At 50.0% G+C, this 17,675-nt stretch overlaps 1 protein-coding gene across 1 annotated transcript in view; it reads right to left on the reverse strand.

Moving 5' to 3' along the window:
- Nucleotides 1–12,290: 12,290 nt before the first annotated feature.
- LOC131407628 (deleted in malignant brain tumors 1 protein-like) overlaps nucleotides 12,291–17,675 on the reverse strand; it is an 82,498-nt gene continuing 77,113 nt past the window's right edge. The window contains 3 exon segments of the mRNA XM_058544386.1: nucleotides 12,291–12,454; nucleotides 14,006–14,277; nucleotides 16,754–17,142. Of these exon segments, the coding sequence (XP_058400369.1) occupies nucleotides 12,291–12,454; nucleotides 14,006–14,277; nucleotides 16,754–17,142 (825 nt within the window).

Here is a 17,675-nt window from a genome sequence, read left to right on the forward strand (position 1 = left end):
CAGAGATGGGCTATGGCGTTGGAGTCCCGATGGCTCTCCAGGAAATGAATGCATCAGGACATGGTCTTGACCAAAAGAACTAGAATTACTGACCCTGAGAGTACCTTCAGTCTTAACCATCCCTAAACTCCCCTCTCTCCTGACCCTTCAAGGCTCCTCCCTGTTCCTCCTCCCCACCCCACTGCAGCTCCTCCACAGCCCTGGGAGCCTCCTCCCTCCAGTCTGCACAGCCTCACTGCGCGTGGAGGGGAGCCACCTCTCCACAGACCCCCGGTCACAGGAGGATGGAGCCTCCTCTTAATGGCTGGAGTCTGGAGACCTGAGGCCTGCGCTGTCTTCAGGGTCAGAAATGAGAGCTTGGAAGGGAGGGGACACACTGCAGCATGAGGGATGTGGGTGGGAGGGAAGAAAGGTTTCCTCACTTGCAGGCTGTCTGTCGATTACTTTATTCACCTGGTAATTTCCAGGTGCTGAGTCTGGCTTAGTTTACAAAAAGAACTCATTGGATCTCAGAACACCCTGAGGAAGGTGCTATTTTTGTCCTCACAGATTCCGAGCCTGAGGCATCACTGCGCAGGCCCTGGAGTCCCTTCCCACATATCTTTATAAAGAGATGGATCCTCATTTGTCTGTAGGGTTAGTCCTCTCCGGGGCAGGAGAACTGCCAATTATCCATTTCTCAGGCCTGCACTTGGACAAGATCTTCAGGGAGGCAGAAATGAGGTGATGCCAACTTTGTGATCCTCAATGTGGCAATGCTGTTGAGGATAAAGAATGTTTTGGTGAAGAGGTGTTAAATTTCCTCTATTTTACACTGGTCAAAAACAAATTGTACCACAAATGGGTTGTGCCCTTTAAAAAGCTCTGAAAAGAGTAAAACAAAAAATCCACCTTGTTGGTGGGGTCATCAAACTTGGTCATCTGTGCCGGGTTGTGTCCTCAAGAACCAGGAAGTTAAGACTATCAACAACGCTGCAGACCCCTGGGATGCAGACCCCGCAAAGCCTGGTGCTACCCAGGACCCCTCATGTTCTCTTCTGTTTGCAGGGCCTGGCGACTGTGGGGACCACCTCACAGACGCTTCAGACAGGCTTCTCAACTCTTTCGGGCCCAAAGTTGTCTGTGTCCGGAGTGTCCGTTTGACGCCGTCAGAGAAAGTCCTTCAGGCACATCCTGTCCACAGGGGAGTGTGCAGGATTGAAGTTTGTTTGCTGATGTTGTCATTTTCCAGGAAGGAATCCATCTTGCCTCTTCCGGGTCACCCTCCACCCAACCCCCAGAGGCGTCTAAAACAAAATCTGACTCTTTCCTTTAATGGCATTGAAATATACGTAAACACAATTAACCATTTTGAAGTGTGCAATTCACTGGCGTTTATGACGCTGACACTGCTGCACAACCACGTCCACTCTTCAGTTTCAAAAATTTTTCATCACCCCAGAAGAACACCTCGTAGCCATTAAGTAATTGCTCCTCATTCTCCCTTCTCCCCATTCCCTGGCAACATCAATTCTGCTTTTTCTCTCTATGGATTTTCTATTCAGGATATCTCATAGAAATGGAATCAAACCATATACAGCCTTTGGTTTCTGGTTTCTTTCACTTAACAGTGTTTTCAAGGTTCACCCATGTTATATCATGTATCAGTACTTCATTCTTTTCATGTCTGAATAATATTCCATTGTGTCTATATGCAATAAACGATTCCCTTTAGGATTTCTTGTCGGGCAAGACTGCTAGCAGAGAACTACTTTGCTTTTTGTTTAACTGGAAATGTCTTAATTTCTCCTTCATTTTGATGGAAAATTTGGCTCGATACAGAATTCTTGTTTGACAGTTATCCTTTCAGCACTGTATCATCCCACTGCCTTCTGGTCTCCATGATTTATAATGAGAAATCCTCTTTTAATCTAGAGGATATTTTGTAATAACACGTTGCTTCTCTCATGCTGCTTTCAAAACCCTCTCTGTGTTTTGGACTTTCAACAGATTGATTATAATGTGTCTTGGTGGGAATCTCTTTGAGTTGGACCTTTTTGGAGTCCATTGAGCTTCTTGGATGTGTAGATACATGTTTTTCATCAAATTGAGAAATTTTCTCCTGTGATGTCTTCAAATATTTGCTTTCTCTTTTCTTCTTCAGAGACTCAGAGTGTGTATGTTGATATCCTCAAAGGGGTTTCACAGGTCCCTTGAACTCTGTTCACTTTTCTTCGTTCTTTTTTCTTCTGTTCCTTATATCGCGTACTTTCAATTTTGTTGTCTTCAAGTTCACTCATTCTTTTTGCTACCTGCTCAAATCTGCTTTTGATCACCTCTAGTGACCTTTTCATCTGCTATTGTTTTTTCACTCCAAAATTTCTCTTTCATTCCTTTTGTAATTTCTATGTCTTTACTGATATTTCTTACATGTTTCTTACATTGTTCTTGTGACTTCCGTTAATTCTCTGTCCATGGTTTCCTTTAGAACTTTCCATGTTTTTAAGAGTGTTATTTTTAAGTGTTTGTTAAGTAACCCCATTGCCTGGGCTACAACATGGATGGTTTCTGTAAATTTCTTTTTTTTTGCCTGTGAATGTGGCCATAATTTCCTCTTTCATCTCTGCTTCATAATTTTTTTGTTGAGTACTAGACATTTGGAATATTGTAAGGTGGTAACTATGGGTATTAGATACTCTCCTCCTCAGGATTACAGTTGTTTCTTATTGAGGCCTACAGTTATCCATTTGTTCAGTGACTTTTTCCAAAGTGTTTTTGCAAAGACTATATGCCTTGTCATGTGTGGTCACTGAAGCCTCTGTTCCATTTTCTCCACAGTCAGCCAGTGACTTAGAGAGTTTCATTAATTCCAGCCTCTTTCCTCATCAAGCACTCCCTGGATGTTGCAAGTTTATAATAGACTTCAGAGTTCTAACATAGTTGATTCTACTAGTTCTTACAAATTCAATGCTTTTTTAGCTGGAAGGACCAATTCCGATAGTTTCTCACACCCTCATCTTTATGATGTCGCTCTCCTGACTCGCATTTTCACTCCCTGCTGAAAACCCATCAATGATGCTATGCCATCAGATAGCGTCTACTCTACTTAGAATGACTTTGAATTATGCTTCATGGATTCACATTCATGGATTTCACCTCCCTTCTAATCACTTCTACCCCTCAGTCTCTCCTCTCTGTGCTTGAGCCATAGGAGACTCAATTTTCTTGAGCCGTAGTAGACACAAAATTATTTAGCAGGTCCAAATTTTGCTCTTACTATCCCTCTGCCTGAAATGCATCCTTCTATCCCTACCAGATTCATCTGCCCTATATTTAGAGGCCACTATTTGTATTTCATTATGCTATCCATGGGGTAACTCTTCCATGAAGTATTCCTGATTCCTTCCTCAGGTGGTCAGCTCTCTATGTCCTTTGTGCCTCTTTCCATACACTATAAAAATCTCTAGGTAGAATTTAAAGCATATATTGCCCTTGCTTATTTGTTTATCTCTAACAGAACGGTAGACCTATCTTCAGGATCAAAGAATATTTCTTGCATGAATGACTGAGGGAATATCTGCAGTAACGAGGCTACAAAAGGCATTTGTAAGGCAGGAATACCTTAGAGCATTTATACCTGAGGGCAGTCTTCAGATTTTAACATGGAGGCCACTTTTTCATCAATTCCAGATCAAAGTCAAACACAGCCCACAGTGGTGGATTACACAGATGTTGCAATCTTGTGACTAAGGGCCCCTGCCACTCCAGACCTGCTACAGAACTGGAACTGCCAGGAGGTTCCTTGTTGGATGAAGAACCGCCTAGAAAGTGCTGAATCAAAAATAGGCCTTGTTTCATTTACCAAAATCTTGTTCTGAGGCTTGTGAAAAAGGGAGTACAGAAGGGAAGACCGGGTTTGGGTACGCAATGAAGGAAAAGTTTTATGAGAGACTTAGAGATGAAACAAACAGGCATCTCCTGCATCATCATCCTTGCAAATGTAAGAGGGATGAACTATTCTGAAAATTTCTCTTGGTTGACCATTTATATGGTTTAAAGCTTGCTTTTCTGTTTGATTGTCCCTGGCACTAAGGAGACCTTGAGGCTAAGAGCAAAACTCATAGAAAGGGGCCTTATGTCTGTCCCTTGGTGGGTTTATTTCCTTCCTTTTCTTGTTATAACCCAAAGAACCCCTGGCCTCTTTCCTGTGTGCATGAAATAAGCTAGACACTAAGTGAGGAAGAGAGGTGGGAGATCAGGCGATGAAGTGTGGAGGGACCATGCAGGGAGGAAAGAGAAGTGGGTTGAGAGCATTCCACATGTATTTTGTCTCACACTAGGTAGAGATGGGCAGCCCTCTCCCCTCTGCCTTGTGTCAAGAAAGGCAAGCTTGAGCTTCTGGGCCAGACTGGTCACTTCACACCCAATCTTCCAGGGCAAAGGGAGGCAGAAACTGAGGAGTGACACAATCATGTCAGGGGTTTCTTTCCCTGACACAGTGGCCAGCCAAGGATACCCACCACTCGGTTGGCTGCATTTAGGTGTTTCTGGGGCCCCAAACACAACCTGATCTCAAAGACTAAAGTGCCTTTTCCAGAATCCCAGAATCATAAGCAGAGCTTCTTGGGAGACTTGGAAACCACAAGACCTGGAATCCCAGGGGGAGGAAAAGTCTTCTGGGGTGGAGCCGGGAAGGTTCCTGGGGTGACTGTCCTCTTTCAGAAGAACAGACTTTCCTTCCCTTGTCCACATCTGGCCTTTCACTTCTCATAAGCAAACCCAATGTGATCTAGTTTCAAGTCATTGGTGGAGGGAGGCTGTTGCTGAAGGTAGAGTGACTCCAAATGCTCATGCCTGACTTCTTCTCTGTCCCAACAGCCTCACCTGTATGAGTGAGAAGGTGGAAGCCCTGGATGGACCTCTCGGGTTCTATTTCCTTGGGAAATTTGGTCAAGTCATCTCTTTTGTCTATTGGCCAAATTCCAAATATCTAACTATTTCATACTCCCGAAGAGCCACACAACCACCTCTTCTCATTGATGCCTATTTCTATGGTTCTTCAAAAGTAGGTGTGTGGGGGGTACCTTCTGATCCTTCCCCATCCACCCAGTCATGGTTATGTGGCATGATGTGCATGGGGTAGTTTTTATGACTTTTGAAATAAGTTAGAGCAAATGTCCTGGTGCATTACCACAGGGTGTAGGAGAGTCAGTGTGCACCAGTGACCAGTTCCAGAAACATTCAGGGGTCCTATTTTTAGTGGAAACTTTCTTCCTGGCATTGTAACATAATAGATCTTTGGATGTGAATATACGTTTTATTAAAAGTATTTTCTGTACTGTGCCTTTCATCCATATGATGGACATATAGTCCGCCAAATATATAAATTTTATATTATTGATCTTATTACAGCCCTTTTGGATTTACTCGTATACGGTCATTTGTCACTTAATGATGGGGCTGTGTTCTTATAAATGTATTGTTAGGCTATTTCTTCATTCTGTGAACATTGTAGAGTGTACTTACACAAAACTGGATGGTATAGACTATTACACACCAAGGCTATATGGTCCTAATCTTAAGGGACCATTGTCACATATGTGGTCCATTATTGACTGAAATGTCGTTATGTGTATTTATATATGTTGTTGTTATAGATAGTGTATAGTATCCATAGTACTCTAGATAATCCATTAAGAAATTAGGCAGTAATTTCATTTTGAAATGAAATCTATGTGGTTGGTACTATTGACCTCACTTTACAGATGAGAAAACTGAGGTTTAAAGGAAACAAATAACTTTCCCAAGGCCACCCAATTACTAACTGCCAACGAGCACTCACATGCTAGATCTTCTAGATCTTAATCTGTGCCCACACACACTCCCTTAAATCCTGAGGACAAGCCACAGATGCATCTCAGCTGTGGGTGTCACGGGTTTGCATTGAGCTATTTGGATCTCAAGTACTCTTCTTGGGTCCCATAAAGGGTATAACATCCATAAGTTAAGATGGTTGATTGTCACCTAAAATTTTATTCAATCAGTTTACTTCAACATCAGATTGATCACTAATCTTGTTACAGAATTTACAACAGGATGTGTCAGGTCAGGCTGAGATGAGTACCTGTCCTCTTTGCACAAGAGAGAGCGTTTGCTGGGATGTGGGACTTTCAGGGCTAAAACTGGGAACATTGGTCCCCTGGTCAGAGCTGACCTCTCTGATGGGGTTCCAGAGTGGGAACATCGTACTGTAACTGAGTGGAATTGGAGAAGAAGGAGAAAGCAGCTGAATGAGACAGTTGTTGAATGCTGAGTGCCAGACCTTCTTTCTGCCCTTCCCTCTGTGTGACCAGAATTGCCCACAGGGACGAGGACAGCGATGCTCTCTCCTCCTCATGCTCAGCACCGTCCCTTGGCACTCAGGCTTCTCTTGGCAGTGTGTGTGTTTCCATCCTTATGCCTTGACCCAGCAGTACCTTCTAGCTTTTCACTTTGTTTTTCTGTCTAGGCACCTTTTCAGTGGCAATTCGTGTCCCTGGAAGAAAAAAAGCTAAATGTGGGCAGTATTATTTCACGTTTCCCTATCTTCACTCAGAGACTGCTTCTGGGTGAAGTACAAATTGCTCGCTGGGAATCGCATGCACCTGCGACACATTCTTGGCCAAAAAGTGTCATCTGTATTTTGCCACCTGCTTCAGCCTTCCCAATCGCTAAATCATCCTCTTTGGGAGAAATTCTCAAGACTCTCTCCCTGCTCCTCCTCCCCCTCCCCCTTCAACTCCTCCACAGTCCAGGGAGCCTTCCCAGAGGTCCAGTCTGCACAGCCTCACTGGGCAGGGAGAGGAGCCGCCTCTCCACAGAGCCCGGGTCAAAGGAGAATGGAGGCTCCTCCAAACCACTGGAGTCTGGAGAGCTGAGGGGTGTGTCCATCTTAATGAGGGCACTGAAGAGAGAGGGGCGACCACAGCATGAGGAATGTGGGTTAGAGGGAAGAGGGAAGAGGGAAGAGGGTTTCCTCACGATGCAGGAGACTTCAAATGTTTTAAGTTATCTGTGCTTGTGAGGGGCGATGTGTGGGGTAAGCCCTTTACCTGCCTGAGCACATTTGACCCTAGAACAGCCCTGCGGTGGGACAATCCTTATCCTGACAATGGTGAACGTCACCTGAGGCCTGTGACCCAGAAACACAGGGAAGTTAAAAGACCATCCTTCCCCATCTGACTCAGAGAAGACTCACAGACACCCCCTCGTTTTCCTAGGACAATCCAGACACGGTCTCTCAGATTCTCGCTCTGTCTCATCAATGATTAGCTAAACTGTTTTCCCCCACTTCTCAACTGGAACAAAATGCTTGTTAGGTTGTCTTAACCAAACTCTAATTAAGCTCTCTCCCCCCGCAGCACCCCATCTCTGACTCACCCCTGAGGGTACACAGGCATTGCAAACAGAGCCGCCTTCCGTGCAGACCCTTCTGGAATCGGCACCATGAGGAGAGACATTTCCTGGTCATCTGTCTGATCACACCTGGTCCTCCCCCTCCTCCTCTCCAGGCTCCTGTCCTCCTCCCTATAAAGGAAGGTCCTTTCTCCTGACCTTTGAGATACTTGCCCATCATGTGGTCGAGGCAGTCTACTTATTGCTGTAATTGTGTTGAATAAAGGCTCTCTTTTCCTAAGTCTGCATTTGGTTCTTCATTTGAAAATCCTCATTTCTCCGTGTTGGAGCCTCAGGCGTCACTGAGAGGGATTGAAGTCCCTCCCGACGGGGCTTTAAAATAAGATGGATTCTCATGTGTCCGAGGCCTGTCTTGGGGCAGGAGACGGCCTAGTTGGGCTGGCTTTCTGCTGACCTTTCCGGAAATGCTGTTGATGATCAAGAATATTTTGGGGAGGATGTGTTAAATTTCTTGTTTCCCACCAATCAACAACAAATTCTACTACACAAGCGTGTAGGTCTCTACAAAAGCTCTGAGAGAGTGAAACAAAAGGCCCACGATGTTCGTGGGGTCACCAGACTCGGGTTTTGATGCTGCATCTTGTCTGGACAACCAGGGAGTGAGGAGGATCAAAAAGGACACGGCCCCCTGAAAGGCACAGCCCTCACTGGCCTGCTGCCGTCCTTGGCGGCTCCGGGTCCTGTCCCTCTGTCTGTAGAGTCTGGGGCACGTGGGGGCCTCTTCACAGATCTTCCAGCATGTTCAGTTCCCTCGGGAACAACATTCCCTGTGTCTGGACCATCCTCATGAAGCCAAGTCATGCTGGGATTCCTTCCTCAATGAGTGCTCAGGATGTGGGTTTCTGTGCTGACGTCGATGTGGATTTTAGGCAGGCGTCCACCTTGGCCTCTTCCAGTTCACCCTCCTCCATCCAGCACAGGCATCTAAACACAATCCGACTCCACTTCCACCCTCGGTGAGAACCCTGCAATGGCTCCCTGCCTCCTGGATAGAGTTTACCCACCTTTCCGTAGTTTACAAAATCCTTCATGATCCGGCCCCTGGATCTCTCCTCGCCTCTAATCACTTCTCCCCTCTGCCCCTCTCCCCGTGATGAGCCCTCACACACTGAGTTTTATGGACACATCAGACCCTTTAGCAGCTCCACGCTTTTGTTCACTCTATTTCCTCCACCAGGAATACGTTCTTCCACGCCTCCCAGACTCAGCAGGTTTTTCCATCTGAACCACAGGACATGGGTTTCTTATTCCAGGCTTAGCTGTCTATGCAGTGGACCCAACACACACAGCCTCCCTCTGGCCTGGCTCACCACACTCTGCACCCAGGCTGCACACAGCCTCCCTCAGCCTGCACACACACAGACTAGGCCGCCTCTCCAGGTGCACACACACTGACACCTTGTGTCCCAGACAAACACACTCAGTGGGGAGGAGACTCTGAGGTCAAACCCATGCCCCCCTGGAGCAAATGACCATGAGCTGAGGCTGTCCCTGATTAGCTGGAATCCTCTCTGATGCCATCAAACCTGTTGGATAATGAGCCCCCACCTTGGCAGAACCCGATGCCGGACACTCCAGGGACAGGACTGGGGGGCAGGCTCTCAAGGATCTGCTGGATATCCTCTTTCACTTCGTGGTGGGTCTCCCGGGGCCCGTCTGGGCTGTATTGTAGATGGATGTAAAAGTCACAACAACCCACAAACCCCTCCTCATGCACCTTGTCCTCATTTGCAAGGGTTCCATACCCCACACAGCTGCAGACAGGAGAGCAGGATGCAGTAAGATGTGCAAAGACTAAATGAGGCCAGTCCCCTGGGATCCTGGTACCCTGGCACTGGTGACAGAGGACGGAGGAACGCCTGGCATTAGGAGTCCCCGGACAGGACTCCATGAGAGCTCCGTCTCTCCGTACCCCCGATATTGCCTGCGTTCTGTTCTGTCTCCTCTCTCTGAGCCTTGGTTTCCATCCCTGCAGGTGGGAACGATAACAACTGACCCACACAGCTGTCGGGGGACTGCATTTCACAACAGGTCCAAAGCGCCCCGCTGGTAAGAGATGCTTGTCAGCGTTTCCCCCATGCTGTGTTCTTACTGGTAGCACAGGTGTAGGCAATGCAGTTCCTCAAAATGAGGCACTTTAGGGAAGTGTCATTATGAGATAGTCTTTGGCGACTTGAGTCTAGTAGCTATTCCAAAAAGAAAGTGCCTCTTCGGAAACGCTCAGGGCAAGTCCCCTTGGCCCTATGCCCAGAGTCCTCCCATCTGTACAGCAGGGACCCTTCTCTCCTCTGCTCCTTCTCATGAGCAGGGCCCAACTGGCCTCTTCAGAGGGATGGAAGGAGTCCTAAGCCAGCAGTTCTCAACCTTGGCCACATGGGCACCCCCTGGAGATTTTAAATCTCAGATGTCAGACCCACCCCAGAGATTCTGATCTACGTGGTCCAGGAGCAGCCTGGCAGCAGAAGGTTTAAAGCCCCTGCCCAGGTCATCCTCATGTGCAGCCAGGGTTGAGCATCTCAGCCCTAAACCACAGTCTCAGCTGCTGGAAATCACGGCAGCCTGGTGTCAGCCCCACCCTGCCCAGGGTGATGTGGACGAGGGGGCCCTACTCCCACACCAGGCCAGCTTCTCGGAGACCCCTGTGCCTGGGCTGTGCCTCATCCCACAGCCTCTGTCCAGAGCCCTGTCACCCATGGCTGTGCCTTCCGCCTCTGCCTGTCACCTGGATCTCACTGTGTCTTGCTCGTAGACTCACCTGTACACGTTAGCCAGTCGCCTGCCTGGGCCCTGTAGACTGTCACCTACCCTCCTGCACCCCTGCCATGGCATTTGGCTCTGCCCACCCAAGCATGCTCCTCCCCTGAGCGGCAGAGTACCCCCTGAGACACCTGGTGGTTCTGTCTGCCCCTGTCATCTGCCCAGCCCTCCCCGGCTGGAGCCCCAGCATCCACTGAGAGACTGGTTCCCTGCTAGCCACATCCACACCGATTCACTGCTCATATACGGAGCCCAGCCTTGTGCTCAGAAAGGGCCATTTCCTCTTCCCTTGAATGGAGCCCATGGCCAGGAGCCAGTCTGGATATGGCGGTCATCTGTGAGGTATGGCTGCTTCCTGAGGGGGAGGGGGTATTCCCAATGACAGAGAAGATTCCAGATGGAGTCTGGTGGGTCCAAGTTTCTCTTTATAAAGGTAGGGCCATTTGTAACCCCTCTCTGTATCCCCAGAGCCAAGCACAGAGCCTGGCTTGGGGCCAGCATCTGATAGAATGAATGAATGAATGAATGAATGAATGAATTCAGGGATCTGTGTTGGTTCCCAGGCACTGGACATTCTTGCAGTTCTTAGATGACCAACCTGCTGCTTTGTTCCTCTGATGTATATTTCACAGCCACGTGTCAGCTCCAGATCGCAGCTTCTCCCACATCTGCTCAGATCCTGGGCCTGGTGCTTACGTTTCACTGCATTGTCATTGTCATAGGGACAGACTCGCTATCACGGGTGACCCTCAATGCTTTCCTGGATCATTCAGCCTGAGAGAGCTGGGTGAGTGCGGGCAATGATGGAGAGGATACTGGAAACAGCTAATGTCCCAGGGACCCTCGCTCCTCTGCCCCTGGCAGGACTCAGGGGTCACCCACACCCTGTGGAGGTTGAGATTTCTCACCGCAGCGCTTCCAGGCTCTCCGTCAGCCTTAGTCAGCTGACAGCTGTGGCCACGACCTTGTTGGAATTATCCATCCCCTCGTCCTGGGGGCTCCCCTGCAACTGCTGCCCTGATGGGTCTCACCCTGCTCAAGTCACACCTCCGGAAGTAGGCTCATCTCATCAGGCCCCTCCCAGTGCGGAGTCCTTAGCCTGAGTTGGAGGGGCAAACGTTGGCATTGCCAGGGCAGTGTGCAAAAGCTCCCATTCTTACCATGCCTGATCTAGGGGCCCACCATCTGGCTTCTGTCCCATTTTCTGGCAAATCCACAGCTCCTTAGAAATCACCTAATCCCTTTGTTTCTTCTGAGATCCTGGGGTCACCTGTCAATCCACTTCTCCCTGGAGACCACATGCAAACAGACCTCCTGGTGGCCCAGCCCAATACCCCAGAGTTCATGGGGGCCCTGAGGAGTCTGCTCTCTTCCCTAAACCCCCAGCCCATGGTTCTGGATATGATGTCAAAACCAGAAGGTGCACAGATTACTGGAGAAATGGAGGCAATCACCTTGAATTTTAAAATTACAATGCTGTTCGCATTCTGGTCTTTCTCGAGACTTCACCCCGCATTTCCTGTGTTGTGCAGAATCGAAACATGCCAAAGGACACCTTATCTAATCCCTAGAAGGTTCTGGAAGCCAGAAGGCAGAGCCCCTGCCCTTTGTCATTCCTTGTGACAGCCCACCCTACTTGTCAGCTTAATTTGAAGGGATCCAGTGCTTAGGTGAGCCACTGGAAACAATGACCAAATGGACACTTGATTGAAAAGAGTCCTTTATTCAGCTTGTGCTCTAAATGGAAAGGCTAAGATGTACACCACAGGCCTAAGAAGCTAGTTCATAAAGGTCAAAGGAGAACGTCTACCTAGAGAGAGCTCGGCTGCTACTAGTATCTGGCTCACGGCGGATGCAGGAGTTTAAACACCGGCACCTGCTTGCCTGACATTTTGTCTCAGCCCCGAACCTGTTTCTGGGAAATCCTGCCTCCATCTTTCTGCAATCCCACCTCAACCCCCCCCCACTGTGTGCCGGGCCAGAGTGAACAGAGTGGAGGTGCAGCTGGGTGCCAAGCTCTGGGCACGCATCTCTTCCTCCCTCACGGGTCCCGAAGCACACGGGGTCGATGTCTGAGCACTGTGTGCGTCCTCCTGGCTTCACATCTTAGAGCTCAGAGGCTGGTAACTGGCAGCGCGGGTGTTCCTCCCCAGGGTGAAGGCTGCCACAACCAGGACCATGACCAGGAAGACCCCAGCAGAGACGGCAGCGCTGTGGTAGCTCCCCTGTGTGCTGGCCTGCTCCTCCACGTTAGCCGGCAGGGCTGGGAAGGAGAGGGACCAGGAGAAGAGAGTCGGGATCAGGATGAGCCCAGGGGAGAAGATGAGGGACAAGTAAGGGTGGTGGTCCCAGGGCAGGTGATGCCAATAAGAACTGTTTGTAGGTAGGAGGGGACAAAGGAATGGGAGAGACAAGTGCTGAAGGGGAAACTGAGGCCAGACCCCAAAGGGCAGCTGAGGGTCAGGCCAGGGAGATTCAGTGTCTTGTCAGCCAACGGAGCCGGAGGAGGTTTCTCAGTGGGAAGTCAGAGTTGGGCTTTGGGAGATCAGAGCTGGCTTGTGGCTCCTGATGGGCAGGAGGGGAGATAGCTGGGGCACTGAGACCAGTTGGGGAAAGGGTACAGAGTCGCAGGCAAGAGGTCCCCAGCCCCCCAGCTCCTGCAGCGTCAATGGGGAGAGAAGGGAGAAGAGAGAAGCGAGCAGCGTCCCCGTCACCCATCACCTTGCCCCGCCGTCCTCCTCTCTGTAGCTCCCACTCCCAGCAGGGTTGCCGTGCACTCGACTTATTTGGCTTATTTCTGAATTGGGGCCCCTCCTGCTGGAATGGGAGCTCCACAGGGGCAAGGATTTTGATCTGTTTCTGTTTGTTTAGTCATTCGTCTCCTAGCACGTAACAGGCCTTCAATAAATACGCATGGAATGAATGAGCGAGGAAAGAGCCTAGATCACCCAGACGTGGGGATGAGCTGAATAAAGGACATGAGGAGAGAGAGCCATCAAAGATGCTCCATGGGATGGAGCCCTGTGATTGAAGGGAGGGTTTGTGACAACTACTGTTAGCCCACACCTGCCCCTGTCATCAGTGCCACCACGTCTCTTGACCTGGGCCCGGCCTAGACCGGAAATCCTGGGAATCACTCTGCAAACATTTCCTCACCCACACCCACAACAAAACAGCACAGCGGGAAAGATGATCCCCATCCTAAATGAGCACAATGAAGCAACCTGTCCAGTGTCTGGCCCTGTGAGCAGTCAGAATAGATCAACCCTGCCGACACCCCCACGGCCTCCCCGACCCTGATGTCATTACCCCTGGGACTCACTTGTTGTTATCATCATCATGAGTAATAATGTTATCACTAATGTTGTTAATATCAGCGACAATAACAATAGAAACAAAAACCACCATTCCTTGCACCCAATGCCTTGTACCAGGCAGAGGCCAAGGCCATTTAACGTTATTATTTGTAACTCTCTCAAGAGTCCTAAGAGGGAAGTGTTAACGTGTTTGCTTTACAGACGAGGAGCGTGAGGTTCTGGGAGTTCAGACCCAGAGGATGAAGGTATCAGCTGTGTCTGTGTCCCAGGTCAGAACTCTCAGGACAAAACCCTGCCACGCGGCTGCCCCACAGACCAGGAGCCCTTGGAACAGGGCGGGGATCAACTCCGTATCGCCCGGCAGAGCACAGCGTGCCTGGCACACAGTAGGTGTCCAATGTAAGGTGGAACACGACACCAACAGAAACACCCTGAGTCCCCATTGGGTCACAGGCCTGGGCCCTGGCTGGCAGTGGGGTGAGAGGGCGGCCACCTACCCAGGCTCCTCTCCTTGGTGTGCGGGCCCTGCAGTCGGATGGGCCCCAGGACGACGTCCACCTTCTCCTGGTAGGAGCCCACGTCCCTCTTGGCCCTCACCACACAGCCTCTGTGGCAGCGGGAAGAGGAGTCGTACGCCTTGCACACCACCATCTTACACTTCAGGTACAAGGAGGGGAAGCGGTTCACAAAGTGGAAGGAACTGAATTTGAAGCGGGCGATGCGGGGCGACGGCGGAGCGTAGGATTGGTAGGTTTCATCCTTCACACACCTGGAAGAGGAGCAAAGTAACCCATGAGCTCTCACCAACGCACTGCACTCCTCGTGACGTGGATGCGCCAGGAGTGGAACTTCACAGCGCGGCCTCGAGGCCACGCCTCCTGCTGCACCTCACCCTCCTTCCTTCAGGACGTGTGGTTCAGACATTGACTGCCAGCCCTGTGGGAAAATCCTGGCAGTTCTGGGACGTCAGCAGCGTCTTAAAGCAGCAAATCAGCCCAGGGTGTCCACACAGAGAGAAGGCCCCATAGCGCACAGTGGGTGCTCAGTGACCCTGTGCTCACTGGCCCCAGGTAACCCAGGTGAGTCAGAGGTAGCAGGGCCCAGAGAGAGGGCAGGAAGGATGACATTTCCTGCCCTTTCCTAGTCTCAGGGCCAGGCAAGGTAATGCTCAGCTGCTCTCTGGCGTCTTTGGTGCCCACCCTCTCCAGGGCTGTGTCTCCTGACCCACCTCCACCTGCCCTGTGCCCTGGGCAGCCGTACCTTCCCCATGGGCCGGAGTATCCTCCAGGACCCCACCTCCTCGTCCCCTCGGGCACCTCATCTCCACCGATGTTAAAAGGAAAATAACCTAAGAATCCACTGGAAGAGATTTCACTAAGCTATGGTGAAGGTGCATCTCCCAGCGACTCCCAGTGGAGAAAGCGGCTGGCGCTGGACTGTGTGCCTCTCTAATGGGAGGATTTCAGGTGATGCGGGAATGAGAAGAGCAAGGGAACTGGCCCATGGGGTTTGGGTGGAAAGTTTTTGTGGCGAATGGGAGCTGTCACCAGGGCAGCCTGGCTCTGCCCGGAAACGTGACGCAGGGTCCATCGCTGTCTTCCTTCTGCCTTCAAGAGCTTCCTTCCTCTACTCTCAACTCGCATTCAAATACCAAGCCTTTGTTCCCCAGCAGTCACTTTAGCAGCAATGGTGGAAGAGAAAGGACCCAGAGACCCATTAGGAGGTCGGGCAGTTGTCAGTGAGGCCAGGGGAACTCAGGGGCCGCAGTAACTGCATTTCCCATAAAACAGCACCAGTCAGGGCAGTCTCTGTAGCCAGAGCTCCGTAACCCCGGCTGCACTTCAGAGTCAGCCCAGGAAATTTTTAAGAACAGATGTCTGAGCCCCACCACAGGCCAGACAGACAGAACGTGCAGGTGGGCCCAGGCATGGCTGTGCTTGAAGCTCCAGGTTACTCTAATGGGCATCTGGTGGTGGAGGGCCAGGTGTAGCTAAGGAGTCCCTGTGCTCCAGGAGCAGTGGGACATAGCTACTCCCACAGGCACATCACCTTCCCCCAGAAAATTGCATTATCTCATGTACATATATATGCCAGAATTGACAAAAAGAATTCTTTCGCAAAGAACTAAACCACTCATTCATTTGCCTTAATCTCAATCATTTGACATGAATTCAGAAATCACCTTGTTACTGTTTGTAGAAAGAGGAGCTGAGTAAGCTTCTCCCCCATCTTTGCCGCCAAGGGGCTGCTGTAAATTGAACCAACTGCATAGACTGTGAAAAAGACAAGCCTCAACACCCAATTACTGAATTGACATATTCAAACCGTGCCTGGGAAGAAATGCTGTTTTTTGTGTCTCAGGGAGGTGTGAAATTTACCCTCCCAACCCTAATTCCGAGGAGAGCCCATTACCCTGTCAGTACAACTTCTACATGAGGCAATTGTTATGAGGTGCCAAGGTCAAATTACAAGCCAAGAAATGGTGTACACACCAATGGGCAGAGACGGAAGCGTAGGGATTACAGGTCCACACCCAGGGGCCCTAGGACCCTCCATGAGCTCAGAAGAGGACAGGACTCACCAGTCCAGTCATCCAGGGAAGCAGGACTATTGTGGAGCAGCCTTACCTGGCACCATTGACCCCAGCCTGGGCGCCACTGGCCTCACCTCTGCATCTCTTGATGGACCATGGACTCTGAGAACGTCCACTCTCAGCTGATAGAGGTCAAGGGACCTTCTGCTGCCTTCGATGCAACATTCCTTGTGGACCCCCGGTTGTGCATGCTCTTTGCCCAGGGCCTACCTACTCTTTCTCATTTGCTCCTCTCAACAGCTCATGATGTGGGCATCGCTATGCTCACTGGATGGGTGAAGAAACCGGTGCAGACAGGTGCGGTTGTCTGCCCTGAGTGATGCAGCTAAGGTGTGGCAGAGCTGGCATCTCCACCTCCATCAGCTCCAAAATCAATGCTTTTCCCACTACACGCGTGTCTTTTTAATACTAAGGCTTGCCTGGAGTTTGGTCACCCGGGGTCTCATCCCAGTTTACAGCTAACTTGATTGGTGACCACTTGAGTCATTCATTTCTCCAGACACTCATCCCCCTCTTGTTAACCGGAGATGATAACCTGACTGGTTAAGCTTCACCTACTGGGACCAAAATCTACATTCCTTGAGCCTTTGGGCTACCCGTGTTTGAGTTACCAGGTAAAGGTTGAAGTCCACCCCACGAAGACACTCCTTACCCGCTCCGGATTAGATCATAAGTCAGAGACGTAAAGTCATTGGAATATGGCGACGCCACACAGGTGTCCACAAATAAGTCCAGGGAGGCGTCAGAATGGAGGATTTCAGCCTGAAGGTACAAATTCTGGTTCAGGTCCACATAGTGTGGGCTGCTGGTCACGGGATACAAGAATAAAGAGGATGTGTAAAGGGAAATGTTCACGTCAAAATTGCCATACTGGACTTCCTCGACCTCGATGGTGTCATTAGCAATGTACATTGTGTCAACCCAGGTGTTCTCGAGCATTCTGCAGCTGACGTGAATGTGGAGGTCCTTGTTTCTCTTGATGATGCCCCTTGAAACTGCTGCTTTGAGGACGTTGGAATAGGTGATGGTATCATTATCTACCTGGGAGAGGCAGGCAGGAGAGCAGAGTCAGGCAAATGTCACCTGCTAAGGAAGTCTCATTGGTGATTTTGGTTAGAATGAAAGGGAAGTGACTCAACAAGACTTCAAAACCCTCCCAGAACCACACAGAGATGGCGTATGCCTACTGCCAGGGTTTCCATTGCCTGGGATGGTCACGCTGCTTAACTAGCAAGACTCCTGCCTTTCACACATCCCCTTTCCTCCATCATAGGAGAGAGACCACAGTGTGGGCCAGGTGTTGGGGCCTCCTGGGAGCTGCTGCTCATGGGAAGATGGGGGTGTCTGGACGATCCCTTGCCCTGCCGTATGACTAAACTCAGTTTGGACCACATGGCTCAGGCCCTTTCTTGCTTGTTCTGTTTCATCCTCACTGTTGTTGTGAGAAATCAGGGGAGGTGGTCATGTACTTGTGGGTGGGGCTGTTGGGAGTAGTTTTCACTGTGCTGTGTGGATGGGTCAGTCGCTATTGCAGCTTGGTGTCTGAAGACACTGGAGCTGGAAGCAACAGAGAT

The sequence above is a fragment of the Diceros bicornis genome, chromosome 6 (genome assembly GCF_020826845.1).
Source record: "Diceros bicornis minor isolate mBicDic1 chromosome 6, mDicBic1.mat.cur, whole genome shotgun sequence".
NCBI lineage: Eukaryota > Metazoa > Chordata > Mammalia > Perissodactyla > Rhinocerotidae > Diceros > Diceros bicornis.